This window comes from Orbicella faveolata, unplaced genomic scaffold (assembly GCF_042242905.1).
Source record: "Orbicella faveolata isolate gen_17 unplaced genomic scaffold, um_ofav_v1 contig_47, whole genome shotgun sequence".
NCBI classification, from domain to species: domain Eukaryota; kingdom Metazoa; phylum Cnidaria; class Anthozoa; order Scleractinia; family Merulinidae; genus Orbicella; species Orbicella faveolata.
This window is the reverse complement of record NW_028301577.1, coordinates 3,283,701-3,297,876: the sequence shown is the minus strand read 5'-3', so window position 1 is coordinate 3,297,876 and position 14,176 is coordinate 3,283,701. Positions and strand designations below refer to the sequence as shown.

General features: G+C 40.3%; 1 protein-coding gene across 1 annotated transcript; it reads left to right on the top strand.

Moving 5' to 3' along the window:
• Window positions 1–213: 213 nt before the first annotated feature.
• LOC110059954 (uncharacterized) lies at window positions 214–13,839 on the top strand. Its single transcript, XM_020766669.2, has 9 exons — window positions 214–586; window positions 1,589–1,690; window positions 2,920–3,123; window positions 5,658–5,744; window positions 7,813–7,896; window positions 8,359–8,421; window positions 8,796–8,951; window positions 9,392–11,656; window positions 12,011–13,839. The coding sequence occupies exons 1-9, from the start codon at window positions 348–350 to the stop codon at window positions 12,225–12,227; spliced, it is 3,417 nt and encodes a 1,138-aa protein (XP_020622328.1). The 5' UTR covers window positions 214–347; the 3' UTR covers window positions 12,228–13,839.
• Window positions 13,840–14,176: the final 337 nt, after the last annotated feature.

The following is a 14,176-nucleotide window of genomic DNA, read 5'->3' as shown; positions in this document are numbered from 1 at the left end:
AGAAAGAATGTCTGAGTTAGCTTGATACGCAAACAAAATTTGGCAGCGTTCAGGTTTCCCAGCAATAACGCCTACTTATCATATTTTAGAAATAAGGAGCACGCAACTACACATGGAAGTCAAACAAGCAATGCTGCAGTGCTGCGCAAGAACAGAACCTTACATCAAATACATAGTGATCGAGTGACTTACCGCTGGTCAAATGGAACGAAATCATCAGGAAGTAGTGTATTATGGGATACTAACCTTTACTTCATGTGCGTCGCCATCTTGTAGTATTTCTTGAGCAATGTTCATGTTAAGTGTGTGAAAAGAACGTTGCCAGCAACGCAAAAGAATTATCGAAAATGTACAACAATATTGGCTTGCAGACGGCCCGTGGCTCGGGAACAAATGGTTATGTTCAACGGAACTTATCTTTGTTACGTAGCAGGAAAGAAAAAGTCGAGTACCATACGAATGAAGACCTCGCCAAACTAGAACAGATGAACACGAAAAAACCCAACCAAGAGATCTTGGAGCACGAAAGAAAGCGACAGATTGAACTCAAGTGTATGGAACTGCAAGATCTCATGGAAGAGCAGGGGTCAGTTTAACATTAACGTTGCTCTGAAAGTTGCTTATACATGTATATTAATACAAGTGGCCAACAAATGGAAAGTGACATAAACAAAGTTTCTGGCATTAACAAGGAGTCTGTAGTCGGTGGATTTCTTTGAGGGAATATGTATAGGGACTAATCGACTTCAGGTTGAGGGTTCATTGATTTGGGGGCTAAACGACAGGATACCTGTATGTATGGGTCCAGAAGGCTGTCAATGAATGCTGGCATTAAACATATGTATTTAGAGCGATTGGTTACGTTTAGACTAAACTTCTGGAGACACATTTCTTTTGAAAATTGTAATTTTTTTTAATAATAACTATTAAAGAATTTTACAAGGTAAGAAAGAAAATGTGTCTACAGATACTTTGTTCAAACATAAGGAGTCCCTGCACTATTTTCTCTTTGAATATATTCAGTGTGTCACAAGTAAGAAACAGAAAACATTTTCCATATTTGCTCAAGTCATGTAAAGTCTGAAGGGAAATTTGGGACAACAAGAAACAAGCTGTTTTAACAGCTTTTTTGAGTTGTCCCAAACTTAAACAAGGGTTTCTATTGAACGTGCAGATTATGAGCTCGAGACTCTATGAATGATAGTTCATGTAGCCTGCGAGAGCATCCGTTTTTTGGCTCTTGTCATGTGAACCCCAAAAATACTGGATGCTCTCACAGATGTAGTTCATGAGATTGAAGACCAAAAAACAAAATGGTGTCTCCAAACTGTAGTTTTCTAAGTGTGGCTGTGTATATAGCCATGGACATAGACATAGCAATCTTAGGCAATTCTTTCCAAGGGGGAAAGGTGCAATGAGGTTAACCCTATGTAAATGATCAACTCATGAGACAAGGCCAAACCACAACACCAGGAATTCCGTGCCGTACTCTACTGTAGTCACCTGAATGTGGTAGAATGATTATTACTGAATGTACTTTACATTACTTTACAGATGAGATTCTCTTTGTTTCTCTCGTCAAATTTAGATACACTGACAGTGAAATTGAAAGCAAGGTGGAGGAGCTGCGAAATATCCTTTCTGAACAAGCAGGCATTGCATCTAAAGACAATAAAGAAGGAAAATCCACGTATGTGCAACTTGAATTCTAATGTTCATGTATTTTGCTATTTGTTTCAGGAAGATTCTGAGGTAAGAAGGGATACTGATATTATACTGAAATGAAGTAACAATTTTCTCTTGTATGCCATAAAGTCACTGGGTGATATTTTTAAACCTTGTTCTTTGTTAAATAGTTTGATACTGTATTCTACAAGTTTGTACTGACATTGGGAAATGCACAGTGTTATGTGTTTTGATGATTTGACGTTATTTTGTTTGTATTAATCTTGTAGCAATTCAGTATTAATACTGGTTATTTTCCAAAAATCACATAGTGTTTAATAATGGTAAAGAAATGTTTGAATATACTTTTTGTGGTATATGTACACTTACTACAGTTAAGTTTTCAGGTTATTTTCTTATGTGTGATATACAGTTTCCATTTTACAATACTATTTTAATAAGGGCTGTCTTTGGTTTGAATGACTGCCTGTTGCTACCTACATACTTCATTTTGTTTGCCTGTCTGTCTTGCTGTCTGTCTGTCTGACTGTGCCATCACACTGACTTTTTCCTTTTGTACTTATATAATCTCACTTGTTTTCAGTTTTACTAGGGGAAAGGTAAGATTTAAGAGGTTTAAGTGGGTTTTTTCTGCCATTAATCATAATTAAGATGACAATCAATGAACCTCAAAAAAAATTGAAATAGATCAAAGTCTACCAGCCCATTGAAGTGAACTTCTGTTTCTAGAGAGGTCTGCTAAGGTGATTGACATTATTGAAAAATGCAACCATTGATGATTCGGAGTTCATGGGATATTAAAGTTGTAGTAGAAACTCAAGAGAATTTTAGCAAGAAACACTAAGCCGTGCCTCATACATGTATTTCTCCATGAACTTCTCATGTTCTTTGAAATATCTGCCTGATGTAATGTAACTTAACAATGCAGTCAGGCACATCAGGCTATTTCTTTTAATAATTATTGATGTTGGGAGAATGTGGTTTTCATCCAAGACTGCATCCTTGCAAAGTCAGGTTCTTACCATAATTTGTTAGAAACAAAAGTTGGTGAAGTTGGTTACGTGCAGTGTACTGTACATGTATTACTCCTGGATAATTAAAGGCTTCGACTTAACAAGGAATTTTCCTTTTTAGAATGGTTTGAAGATCTGTTCCAAAACAAGGTGTTTTTTTTTTTCAAAATGACTTTCATTACATTAAAATGTTATTGTTGATGTCAATATTTAATTTTAGTGTTACGGAAACACATCAAATGGCTGAAGCAAATGAAGAGAAGAATGCTAAAATGAAAGAAGCTCTTGGAATCAAGAAAGATTACAAAGATGGTTCGTCATTTGACCAGGAATTAAAGGCAGCTCAAAGAGCAGCGACGCAGTTGGCTTGGGAAGCCAAACAGAAAGAACTGGAAGAGCAAAAAGAAAAAGAAGAGATCAAAAGGTGAGGGTTTAACTCATACTTACTTGTTTGACCTCATTGTCTTGTAGTGATGTACACTATTGCCAATTGATGAAGCTTTGGTTAAGTCACATCTCACCACCAGTTAAAAAGGTTCTGTGTGATTTGACGAATATAATCTCTTAAGTTTGGAGTTGGAATCGAAATGGTAGGATTGCACGCATGTTGCTGTGTCAGAAAATCAATCACAAAAATTATCGAAAGGCAGCAGTACTTTCAAATGTTCGTCAACTACATGTATTTGCTCACAAGCACAATATGAACCTGTGTGCATGTACATGTACCATCAAATCCTCTGACATTATTTAGCACCATGTATTGAGACCAGTTTATTTCCACTTAGTGTGTTTTCTTTTGCCATTATATCTTGTGACTGTCATGTGAGTGGTAATCGTACAGTATGTACATGTATTGTATGCAAGTGAAGCCTAGTGGCCAACTGGGGGTTGTAATGGTCATTTCTTTGGACTGTGTTGTAAGTGGTTCAGGGCCATTGTGTTGTGTTGTTAGAGGAGGCACTCCATTCTTATAGTACCTCTTTCCACCCAGGGTTATTTATTGTAGGATGAGGGGCTAGTTTGTTAGGGAATACAATTACCAGTGGTCCTACTCACAAATCATTAGAAATGAGCAAAAAACTCACTGACACTGACACTATGACGACAAACTAAATGCTCGTACTCACATCCTGCTAATAATATTGGGACAAAGCTTTGGCAGTGTGTGTCACTTGTGCTTGAGTCCACATTTTACCTTTTACAGCTGTGTTGCACTAGGAAACAAAAAAATACAATGTACTTAATTACTGCTGGAGTTGACAACAAATGATTGAGATCAGTTTCAATTCAGTTTTTAGAAGTTCATTTAAAACTAATAAGTCTTGAAGTGCCAGGGAAATAGAACATCATTCAACATTACTTGGGAAGTGAGGAAACACCTTGATTAGTTTTAGTTCACCCGAAGCAAAAAGGTACAGGGTATAATGTTTATCACATGGCTGTGGCCTGCTGAATGTTTGGTTCCATGAAAAGAGTAATTCAGTAGGTCTATGAGGAAAGTGAACTTTCAAGATTCATGCATGCTGTCATTGAAAATGAGGGACCAGTAGAAATTTTTTTGTGTTTGTAGATTGGCACCAGTATACTGTATTTTTTTTTTTTTACGTTATGTCCCATGCTTTGTTTTACCTGTCATGTCTCTGAAAATCAGCTAGATTTAAAGAACCACTTAGAAAACTGTCAGGAACCTGTCAACATAAGTGCAATAACACCCAGTTGATGGGGGGTAAGGTGGGCAAACTGCAAAGTCTTTGCTGAGCAAATTGAAATAAAATAAAACATTTCAGCAATGTTGCTCACTACTGTAGCAGCACTGTCAAAATGGGTCAGAAGCTGGCAATCATGCCAACTACATGTCCTGTAAATTATTTGGTACCTTCCTCACACTGGAGGTAACCAATCCAAACTAATAACAAAGACAACTCTGATCGTAATTGCCTGTTACATGTACTTCAGTCTTTTATTCTCCCTGCTCTTACAGTAGTTGTTAGTCTTTGGGTTCAACGGTTTTTTATTGTTTTCTCTGCAAAGAGCATTTCAAATTGTGTGGCCATAGAGAGAGAGTACAACTAATTGTAGTCCTTATCTTTGTAAATTTTTGTTTAAAAATTAACTTGAACACAAATGACTAGAACAATGTCAGTCTTGATCCAGGAGTATTCATACTTAAATGTAGAACTTAAACAATTTCATTAGTTAAATATGAGTGCATATGTATTAGTCAAAATAGAAAGTAATAATTTTTGTAACTTATTATTTTGGTTTGTCCATGGCTTGTTTATGTAATACTGTATAATTGTATTTTAATTGAGAACTATTTGTGGGTGAGTGAACAGTAGCTTTTATTTAAAATGTGTATCATTAATAGCAATTTTTCAAGGAAACCAAACATTCAGGGGTCATATTTTAATAATTATATTTAATTGCATGTAACAAAAATTGAGAAGGAATTTTTTACCATTAACCAGTCACAAATTCAAAGTCTAAATAATGTTCTTGATTTTCTATTTCCCAACACTGTATCTAGACTATTTGCTTGTTTGTTCTCAAGTTTCATTTTGGCTTGATACAGGTAAGGCCAGTGGTCTTGAGATTTACTCTTATTTATTTTGCAGCTAGACCTGTAAGATTAATTATTAACTAAGTGTAGTAATAACATTGTTAGGGGCTGTTGTTGGTCGATGTATCTTGTCTTTATTTTTCAGTTATTAAATGTAGTGTTACTACTTGGTGGAAAAGAACAGAATTTTCTTTCATTTTAATTTAAATGCATGTGGATTTACATTGTAAAATAAATGTAAAATCGTCAAAAGAAACATTGTAAAGCAGCAAGTGGATGTTATTTAGGTGAACATTGTTACAAAATGGAGCAGCCGTACAGTAAGGCCTAACTAATTATTTTACTGACTTGAGATGCATTTGTTTGCCTTTTGTTTGCTAACTGTCTTCTCTTTACAGTGCAAAGGAGGAGTCGCCCCCAAAGAAGAAAAAAAGAAAGCGTACTCCTGCATCTGAGTCATCAGGTGAAGGGAGTAACTCAGACAGGTAGGATGCCTTTGGCATGAAATTCAAAGTAAAAAAGTTGGGAGTTACTCAAGAATAAAAGCGATGAGGAGATGTCTTTTTATGTCCAGATAAGTCCAGCATTGAACACTAATGAGATTCAAATTCCTTATGAAAAGCATCACATTTAGTGTCCTCATTAGTGAAAAGTCACCAAAACACACACAATTCTGTCAAATATGAAGTAATATGAAAATGGCAACCCTGCCAAATATGAAGTACTAATTAAACAATACTTGCATTCAATCCTGGACATAAGTGTTTAGGTCATGAAATTGGTCACTGATATATACATGTATTTAGTTTCGTAAACCATCTACTGTATTTTCTGGGTTTTTTTTACTTTTTCCTTTCCTTATTTTCCTTTTCTTCCCTTCTTCCTTCTCTTTGCTTCTGTTTTCAAGGATGGAGGCAGTCATCATGGCTTTCACACTTCCTCATCTCTTCTATTCTTGAATAACCTCTTAGGGGAAAAGGACAAATTAAAAAGCATGTCCAATTCCCATTTGCTCAGAAACAAAAACAAACAAACAAACAAGCCAAAAACCTTGCTAAGCAAAGTGATTTAGGTCAATTGCAGGTATTGCACATGGTGTCATAGTGATGCATGTCTTGACTTGACCTTTGGCATATTGTAATCTTTGATGATGGATAGGAGTTTTGTGGAAAGCAGAGGAGCAGTCTAACAGTGCAAAGAGGTCTGACATTACCATTGATCGGTGCTAATGAAACAGAAATCAGGAAGCTAAAATCTTGACATGAAATCCAAAGAAACTGTGAAATAATTGTTCCAGAGTTAGAAAAATATGCAAACAACTGCGGAACTGAGACAAGAACAAAATGAGAACTTCTATTCTTTTTTTAAAAAACGTTTTTGCATTGAATGGGAAAGACAGCATGAAAAGCCTTAAGTGAGTTCCAGTTAACATAACTATAGCCATTTTACCACCCCATGGAAATTTCTGCAAAGCAAGTTAAGTTTTTGGTTAATTTTAATGGTTATTTGTGTTAGCTTGCTGCAAACTTTATTTGTGAGAGTACAGCATAATCTGTAAGCAGCATAGTGCTCAAAGTTACAAGAATGGGTCTTGCTGCCCACATGCATGACAAGCACATTGCACCTTTGGTTATCTTAATAAGCTCTAGGTTGCCTGACAAAATACTATTACATGTTTCATAAAAAATCAGAACTTGATGTTGCGACCACTGAGGTAGGCAATGTAACCAAATTTTTTTCACTGGCAACTAACTTTCCATGCTGGCGACTAAATCTGAAAACTTAGAGGCCAGCTGCCCCCAAGGTTTTTTCCTGAAAGTCGAGCCCTGCAAATGGGTTGCTGTATAATCATTAAAGGTGCATTTTGAAACATATTTGTTACCTATGGTCAAGTCTCTGACTTCTCTTAAATGCTCAATGCTATTTAGAAAATCAATTTCGGGATCTGCCGATCTTGGCTGTTCTGCTTTTGTTTATTGTTACATGTACACATCTGTGCAGAGTTGACGCATGTTTTATTGCTCTGTTAGAGCCTGTCTTCAAATGAAGTGTACACATGTAGGTAACGTGTAGGCTACTTATCGTATTAGTCTTCTCGGAGCCAGGGTGGCCAAGTGGTTGAGATGCCAGACTTGAAATCCAGAGGTCACAGGTTCAAGTCGCATTCTGACCACAAAGTGGTGTTGTTCTCGGTAGCCCTGAGTTCAACTCCTCTGCCACTCTTGCTGTGCCTCCTGCCAGTTGGGATTTTAATCATGTTATGTTCATTTCCATTATTTGTTCAAATGCTTGTTTTTATTGACCCTGAAAAGCCCCATTGGGGGAGTGGTCTATCGGTAACTTTTTTTTGAAGTCGTCTGTTCGTGAGCAAGAGTTCTTAACTCTAGTACCGTAAATACGTTTTATACACTAATTCCAAATAGATCAATCAGATCACTTAGCATGGCCACCTGTTACTACAAATATATTTTACCTAATTGGAAGGTAGTCTATAAACACAATACTTAATATTCTTCGTGTTTTTGTAATGTCAGTATTGTTTCCTTGTTGCAGCTCTGAAGAAGATGGTGAAAATGATTCTTCACCTTCCCGGCGTAAAACTCAGAAAAAACGAAAACAACGGACACCAAAAGAAAGGTAACTTCACTGCAGATCAGTCTCATCTGCGGTGAAGACATTCGTGTATAGATGTGCAAAGATGTACAATTCATGTTATGATCATGTTTTAATTTTCAGTCCATGACAGATTGAGATGATGTATTGTAAGTACTTTGTAGGAAAGATGAGATTGGGAAGTTGGCAGATACGTTTAAATCTCACACACACACACACACACACACACACACACACACACACACACACACACACAAAACTGATTAATATGTTTAGGTGTAAACAGGTAAGGCAAAAGTCATCACTGACTGACATGGCAATTTGGCTGTATCGACCAAAGTGTATCAGCATCATATACATGTTCATACAGTGTATTTGTTGGCTTAATTCCCCTCTGGTGGACAGTGAATACACTGTGAGTGTTTCATAACTAACAGAATGTTTCTTTTTGTTTTTCTCTTCAATTTTCTCTTCAAATGTTCATAGTTCATCAGAGTCGGAGACAGATAAAAGAAAATCAAAGAAGACAAAAGGAGAGAAAGAAAAAAGGTGCGTAAAAGTAGGATTCTACAGGAGAAAGCAGTTTACTAGCTTTCTGTTATTTCTGTCATTTCAAGGTAAGGTTTTTCATTGTTTTAGTCATGCTCGCCAAGTTGCTTTCAGTTCTACAGTCATACGTTAAAGCCTGCAGGTAAGTATAACGATAGAGCTGATTTAACGTTATGTACAGTAACTCAACGTTTTTACCTTGTGCTGTTGTAACTTATATACGTATTTAAAAAAAGAAGTAGAACTGTTACTTTTAGGGTTATGTTGTTGATAGCGTGACTAAGTTGCGTGACTGATATCGAGTGTGATGATTCAATTTCGTGACATAGCACCTTGCAAATTCTCTGTGTTGGTTCGTTTCGGTGTGTTTCTAGAGACGAGTCTCGAGAGCGTTCTCGTAAAAAGAGCCCAGAGAGAAGTAGAAAGTCCCGAAGGGAAGAGAAAGAAGAAAAGGAAGTCAAACGAAAGAAGAAATCAGTCAGCTCAGAAGAAGAAAAACCCCGAAGAAAACGAAGACAAGATTCAGGAAGGTGAGTGTCGCACCACTTTGATCATTAAAGACCTAGATCTAGCCAACTTGTTTCAGGTTAATTGTTTCGAATCTGTCTTCGTATGGTTTTCAATTGAGTTTCGTAAAAACCAAAACCAAACCAGTTACTTACAAATTAGACTGCTCAGCCAATTTCAAACCGTAGTAAAACCAAAACCAAAAGTAATTGCCTGATTACTTTCGACACTCAATTGAAAACTGCTCTATTATTCTCCAGTCGTCGTATTATCTTTCTGGAGCTTTCCCATCGTGTAGAGGCTTATTTTGAGTATTTCTTCGTTTTGAAAGTAATCTTCTACACGTACTCTGCTAGTCGGAATAGTGACTTTCTGTATCATAATGGTCCCTGCATGAATGATCTACGGTCGCCTTGTATCTCACTCTAAAACACTGACCAATGCTAATTTTTCCTTTCTGTAGTCGATCAGAGAGCGAAAGTCCTGGAAGACACAACAGGAATAATCAGCAGAAAGGGGAAAGAGATCACAAAAGTAGAAAAGAAAATCGCAGCCCGTCAACAGATAAAGAAAATGTTGCAAGAAATCGACGCCATAGATCTGCTTCCTCCCCACAGAAAGCAAAGTCTTATCAGCAATATAATAAGCCCGACGAGAGAAAAGAAAGAGTCATGCGGGATGACCGTGTTAATCGACGAGGCGAAGAACGTTATAGACAGGAACGCGTCCGTGAGGAGCGTGAGGAGCGCGATAATCGTACACGTTATGATCGGTCACGTGCGGACCGGGGCAACTTGCCTGATAACCAAGTGAGCGAAGGGCGAGGAAGGCGGAAGCGACAGTCCCCGGAGAATGATGTTCGTGAAAGACGGCAACGTCGTTCTGGGCGGTCGAGCTCTGCAGAGAAATCCCCTGAAGTCACTAGGAAGCAGGGAAGACAGCGCAGTGCGCGAAGCCTGTCTGAAGAAAAGCGACCGATACGACATCAAGAACCTGGTGAAGAAAGGCCTGAAAGGAGGCGCCGGAGATATAGTACAAGCCCTGAACAAACAAGAGGTGCAGCTAGAAGAAGTGACTCTCGTGAGGCAGAAGGACATCGTCGAACTCGACAAAGAGAAAACGTTGTCTCTAGAGAAGGCGATAGACGGGAGGGTGGCCGAGTGGAACGTGCTGTCACTCCTAAAGAAAGGCAACGGAGACGGAGTTCTTCCAGAGAAGAGAGAAGATCCCGAAAACACCGGTCTCCTTCATCTGACGATAGGCACCGCATGGAGAACACGCGTAGAAGTCGCAAGCAAGAGCAGTCCGACAGTCTCTCTAAAGAAAGCCGCAGAATGACCACATCGTTCGCATCACAGTCTCCGATCAGAGAGAGTAGGCAGAGGATTAGGTCACCTAGTGAAAAAGGCGAGACACCTCCGCCGAAACTGGCTGTGAAAAAATTAGAAGTGGTGAGCGAGAAACCAAAGAAAGGAAAGCAAGTGACAAAAAGCAAACGAAAGGCCGAAGCTAGCTCAGAGGAGAGTTCTTCCAGTAGTTCGTCCGAGTCAGAGTCACAGTCAGAGTCCGAAGGCGAATCCTCGGAAAGCAGCCCCGAGAGACCATCCGCGCAGCCAAAACAGCGATCACGTGCTGAAGCGAGTGTTACGGAAAGAACTCGGAATAGCAGACCGTCATCGTCACCTCGTAACACTAGACAGCAGTCCCCTTCCCCGTCACCTCGTAACACTAGACAACAGTCCCCTTCCCCGTCACCTCGTAAAGCTGCGTATCAGTCTCCTTCCCCGTCACCTCGCAATGCTAGACACCAGTCTCCTTCCCCGTCACCTCGTAATGCTAGACACCAGTCTCCTTCCCCGTCACCTCGTAATGCCAGACACCAGTCTCCACCAGTTCACTCTCCAAGTCCCAGTCCTTCTCCTGTGAAGCCATCAAGACCGTCCCCAGACAGTGCGATGCCTTCAAGACGGCGGAAAGCTAGCAGAAGCCCAAGTCCACCCCCTGTGCGTCGAAGGCCAGCTCCGAGCCCAGTTCGTGCTAGACTAACGAATAGAAACCGATCCAGAAGTAGGTCTGGCGGGAGAAATGACAGAAATAAATCACCAAACCCCAAGGAAACAAGACATCGTAGTCGTAGCCCGAGGGGTCCACTTCCCCTGCCATCTCGTAGGCGTCAACCATCCCGGAGTGTAACACCCCCAAGACCTGACAGAATGCTCAGCTCATCGCCTCCACGAAGACAACCTTCAAGAGGTTCCAATCAACGCCGGAGAAGAAGTGATAGTCGTAGTCCCAGACGTTCTCCACCCGTCCAGCCTCGGAGGCGTCAACCATCCAGAAGTGCGACGCCACCGAGAACTAAAAGAAGCCCTAGCCCTCCCCCTGTCAGGAAACGCCGATCAAGAAGCCCAGTTAATGCCCGAGGCTCAAATACGCGCCAAAGCAGAAGCCCTGCACGAAATGCGAGTCACAGCCCTAGAAGTTCTCCACCCAAGCAAATGCGTAGGCGTCAGCCACCAAGAAGTGTAACGCCTCCACCGAATCGGCCTTCGCCGAGCCCATCTCCCAAGAGACCCAGCCCTGTTCAGAGACGAAACAGAACTCCCAGTGCATCGCCTGTCCGCAGGAGAAGCAAAGTGACGGAACGAGACCTTTCTCCTGTCCAGAGAAGAAGTCAAAGCTCCAGTGGATCTGCGGAGAAGGGCCCTCGTGGACCTCCGTCTAGAAGGTATGTACGATGGGGTTTGCGGAAACTCCGGAAAGTACGAAATGAGGAGGATGTAGTGATATCTCCAGCGCAGTATTCATATGCGATTAGCGATGTTTAATTCCGTTAAGATCTTGTGGTTAGCGCGTTAGCAATGAGATTCCGTATCTTGGTTTGATTCCCGTCGTCTCTCAATTCGTCGGAGGAGGGGTTGGGGGTGGGGGTGGGGGCTAACGGGTATTTTACGTTGGACTAACATCTCATCCAGCGAGGTCAGTTCTCTGTGTTCCTGGGTGAATGTTTAGCATTTTATAGAATCAACGCCATGCTTTGTTATGCTACCAGTGTTGTTGAGACTTGGTTTCTTGTTTCTAGAGTCCGTCAGGAGAAAAATCAGGATAAAGGTGAAGTGGCGAAGCCTAAACAAACTAAAACCACCGAGAACAAGTCCCGGAAGAAGAGCAGCGGCCAAAGCGGAAGTAGCTCTGAAAGTGACTGCAGTGAGAGTGAAAGTAGCAGCGACGACAGTAGCAGTGAGGAGGAGTCTGGATCCGACAGCAGTAGCTCAAGTGACGACAAGCCAAGACGATAGCGAGTTAATACAATGCTTGTTTGTGTGATAGCTTAGAACTAACGGCTTGCACTCGGCAAATGACATTAATAGGCGTAAATGAGCAGGTTAAAGACAGTTTTCTTCTAACGTGCAGTGCTTGTACTTTAGGCGGCGTAAATTCTCTTTTAAGTCTTCCGCCAGAGATGAGCCCTCGGTTTTAGGCAGGAATGTTACTTAGCAACGTGACGTATGTTGTTAGAGACTAGTTGTCGTCACGATTTCCTTAGTTCTCGTGCTATTCTCTGATTGGACTATAAGAATCGGAAAATCTTCGTTTTATACGAGGATTTCTGTTTCCCTCGGTCTGTGCGCGCTCCAGTAAGATACCGCCCTGATAAGCCAGCTAAAGTCGCGGTTTTCTTATCTTCCTCTCTCCTCTATGAAGCTCTCGGACGCTTATCGAAATTTTCAGGTTTTCTCTTGTCAATCTCCATTATTTACCAAGCGCAATTTTTATAGTTTTATTTTTGACAAGAAACCGAGAGTCCGGCCTTCCTCATTCACTTACATTTATTTTGGACTATGGGTGGGTTTATATTTTAGATTTCATCATTCCACGAGGGCACAAAATTAAGGATGAGCTCTTATTCGAGTGAATGTAAGTCGATTAGCCTGGCCTAGCCGGATAGTCCCAACCAGAAGTCGATTAGCCCCCATTTACGCTCTAAGAACGAGACTTCCCGTTGAGAGCTATTCGACTTCTGGTTGGGAGCTAAACGGGGATATAATTCATGGTAGGCCACCCATATAGTCTCCCCGCAGTTTGCTTCTATTTACTGCCGTTTGCTTGCGGTTAGCATTTAAATATTGTGTTTAATTGCAGTTGGCATTTATTTACTACTGTTTGCTTGCGGTTAACATTTAATTACTGCTGTTTGCTTGCGGTTAGCATTTAAGGAGTAAAGGGGAAGGCGATTATATGTGGCCTACCATGAATTATCTGCCGCTAAACGGTTAGGGGCTAATTGACTTGGGGGGGGGGGGGGGGGTGCAAACGGCCGGATACCATTCGAGGAAAAACGCTACTTTATAATAGAGAAACGCATAGAGACCCATTTGGGGGATTTTGATACGACTTAGTGTTCCCTATAGTTGTAACTGTATGCTAGGCTTGTTGTATAGAGGCAGGTATGGACTTAAACCTGTAATTGTCGTGTCAAGATTAGCATGATTGCTAGTTAGTATATGCAACTATTTTAATCCAAAACTCCACGTGTTTCAAGATTTAGCTTCATTTGTTTGACGCTACATGTTATAGCTGACAGCCATAGACCTTTCACAAACATTGTTCTGAGAAAAAAAATAGATCAGTTATGTTTGCTATCAGTTCTTGAGCTCAATTCCGTATTACAAAGAGCCGTAATTTCGGAGAGAGAAATCTTGTGAGAAATATCGTATAGGTGGTGTGTTTGATCCAAGAAATATTGTTTGATTTCATGGTTGACAAATGATTGTTTTGACAGAGGAGACCGTATATACTGAAGGTGATTTTAAATAGAAATATGTTGAACAGTGCTCCATGTTCTGCACACTTCGTTAAATATGTCAACTTTTTAAATATATCATGTATTAAACTTGTGCTTTTACTTTGCCATGGTGCACAACCACGAGATAAAGAAAGCGAGCTGTGGGGTTGAACCTGTTCCTTTCTTTCCGAACGAGAAAGCCTTGAAAATTTCTTTCGAGACAGTACTCGTTCGTGCTTTTGGGAGGTTGGTTGTATCGGGGTTTTGTTTTCTCGTTTTGTTTGTTGATGTCTAGCACCGAATTGGAATTTAATCTTTATGCCGTGACAGAAGCTTCTGGCCGTGAAAGTGTAGGACTACAGTTTTTACAAGCTATCATAGAACTAGCCTGTGTGAAAGTGTATCCTAGTTCTTTGAATTAAGGAGACTGAAAGATCTCTGAAAGCAGGCAACCATGAACAG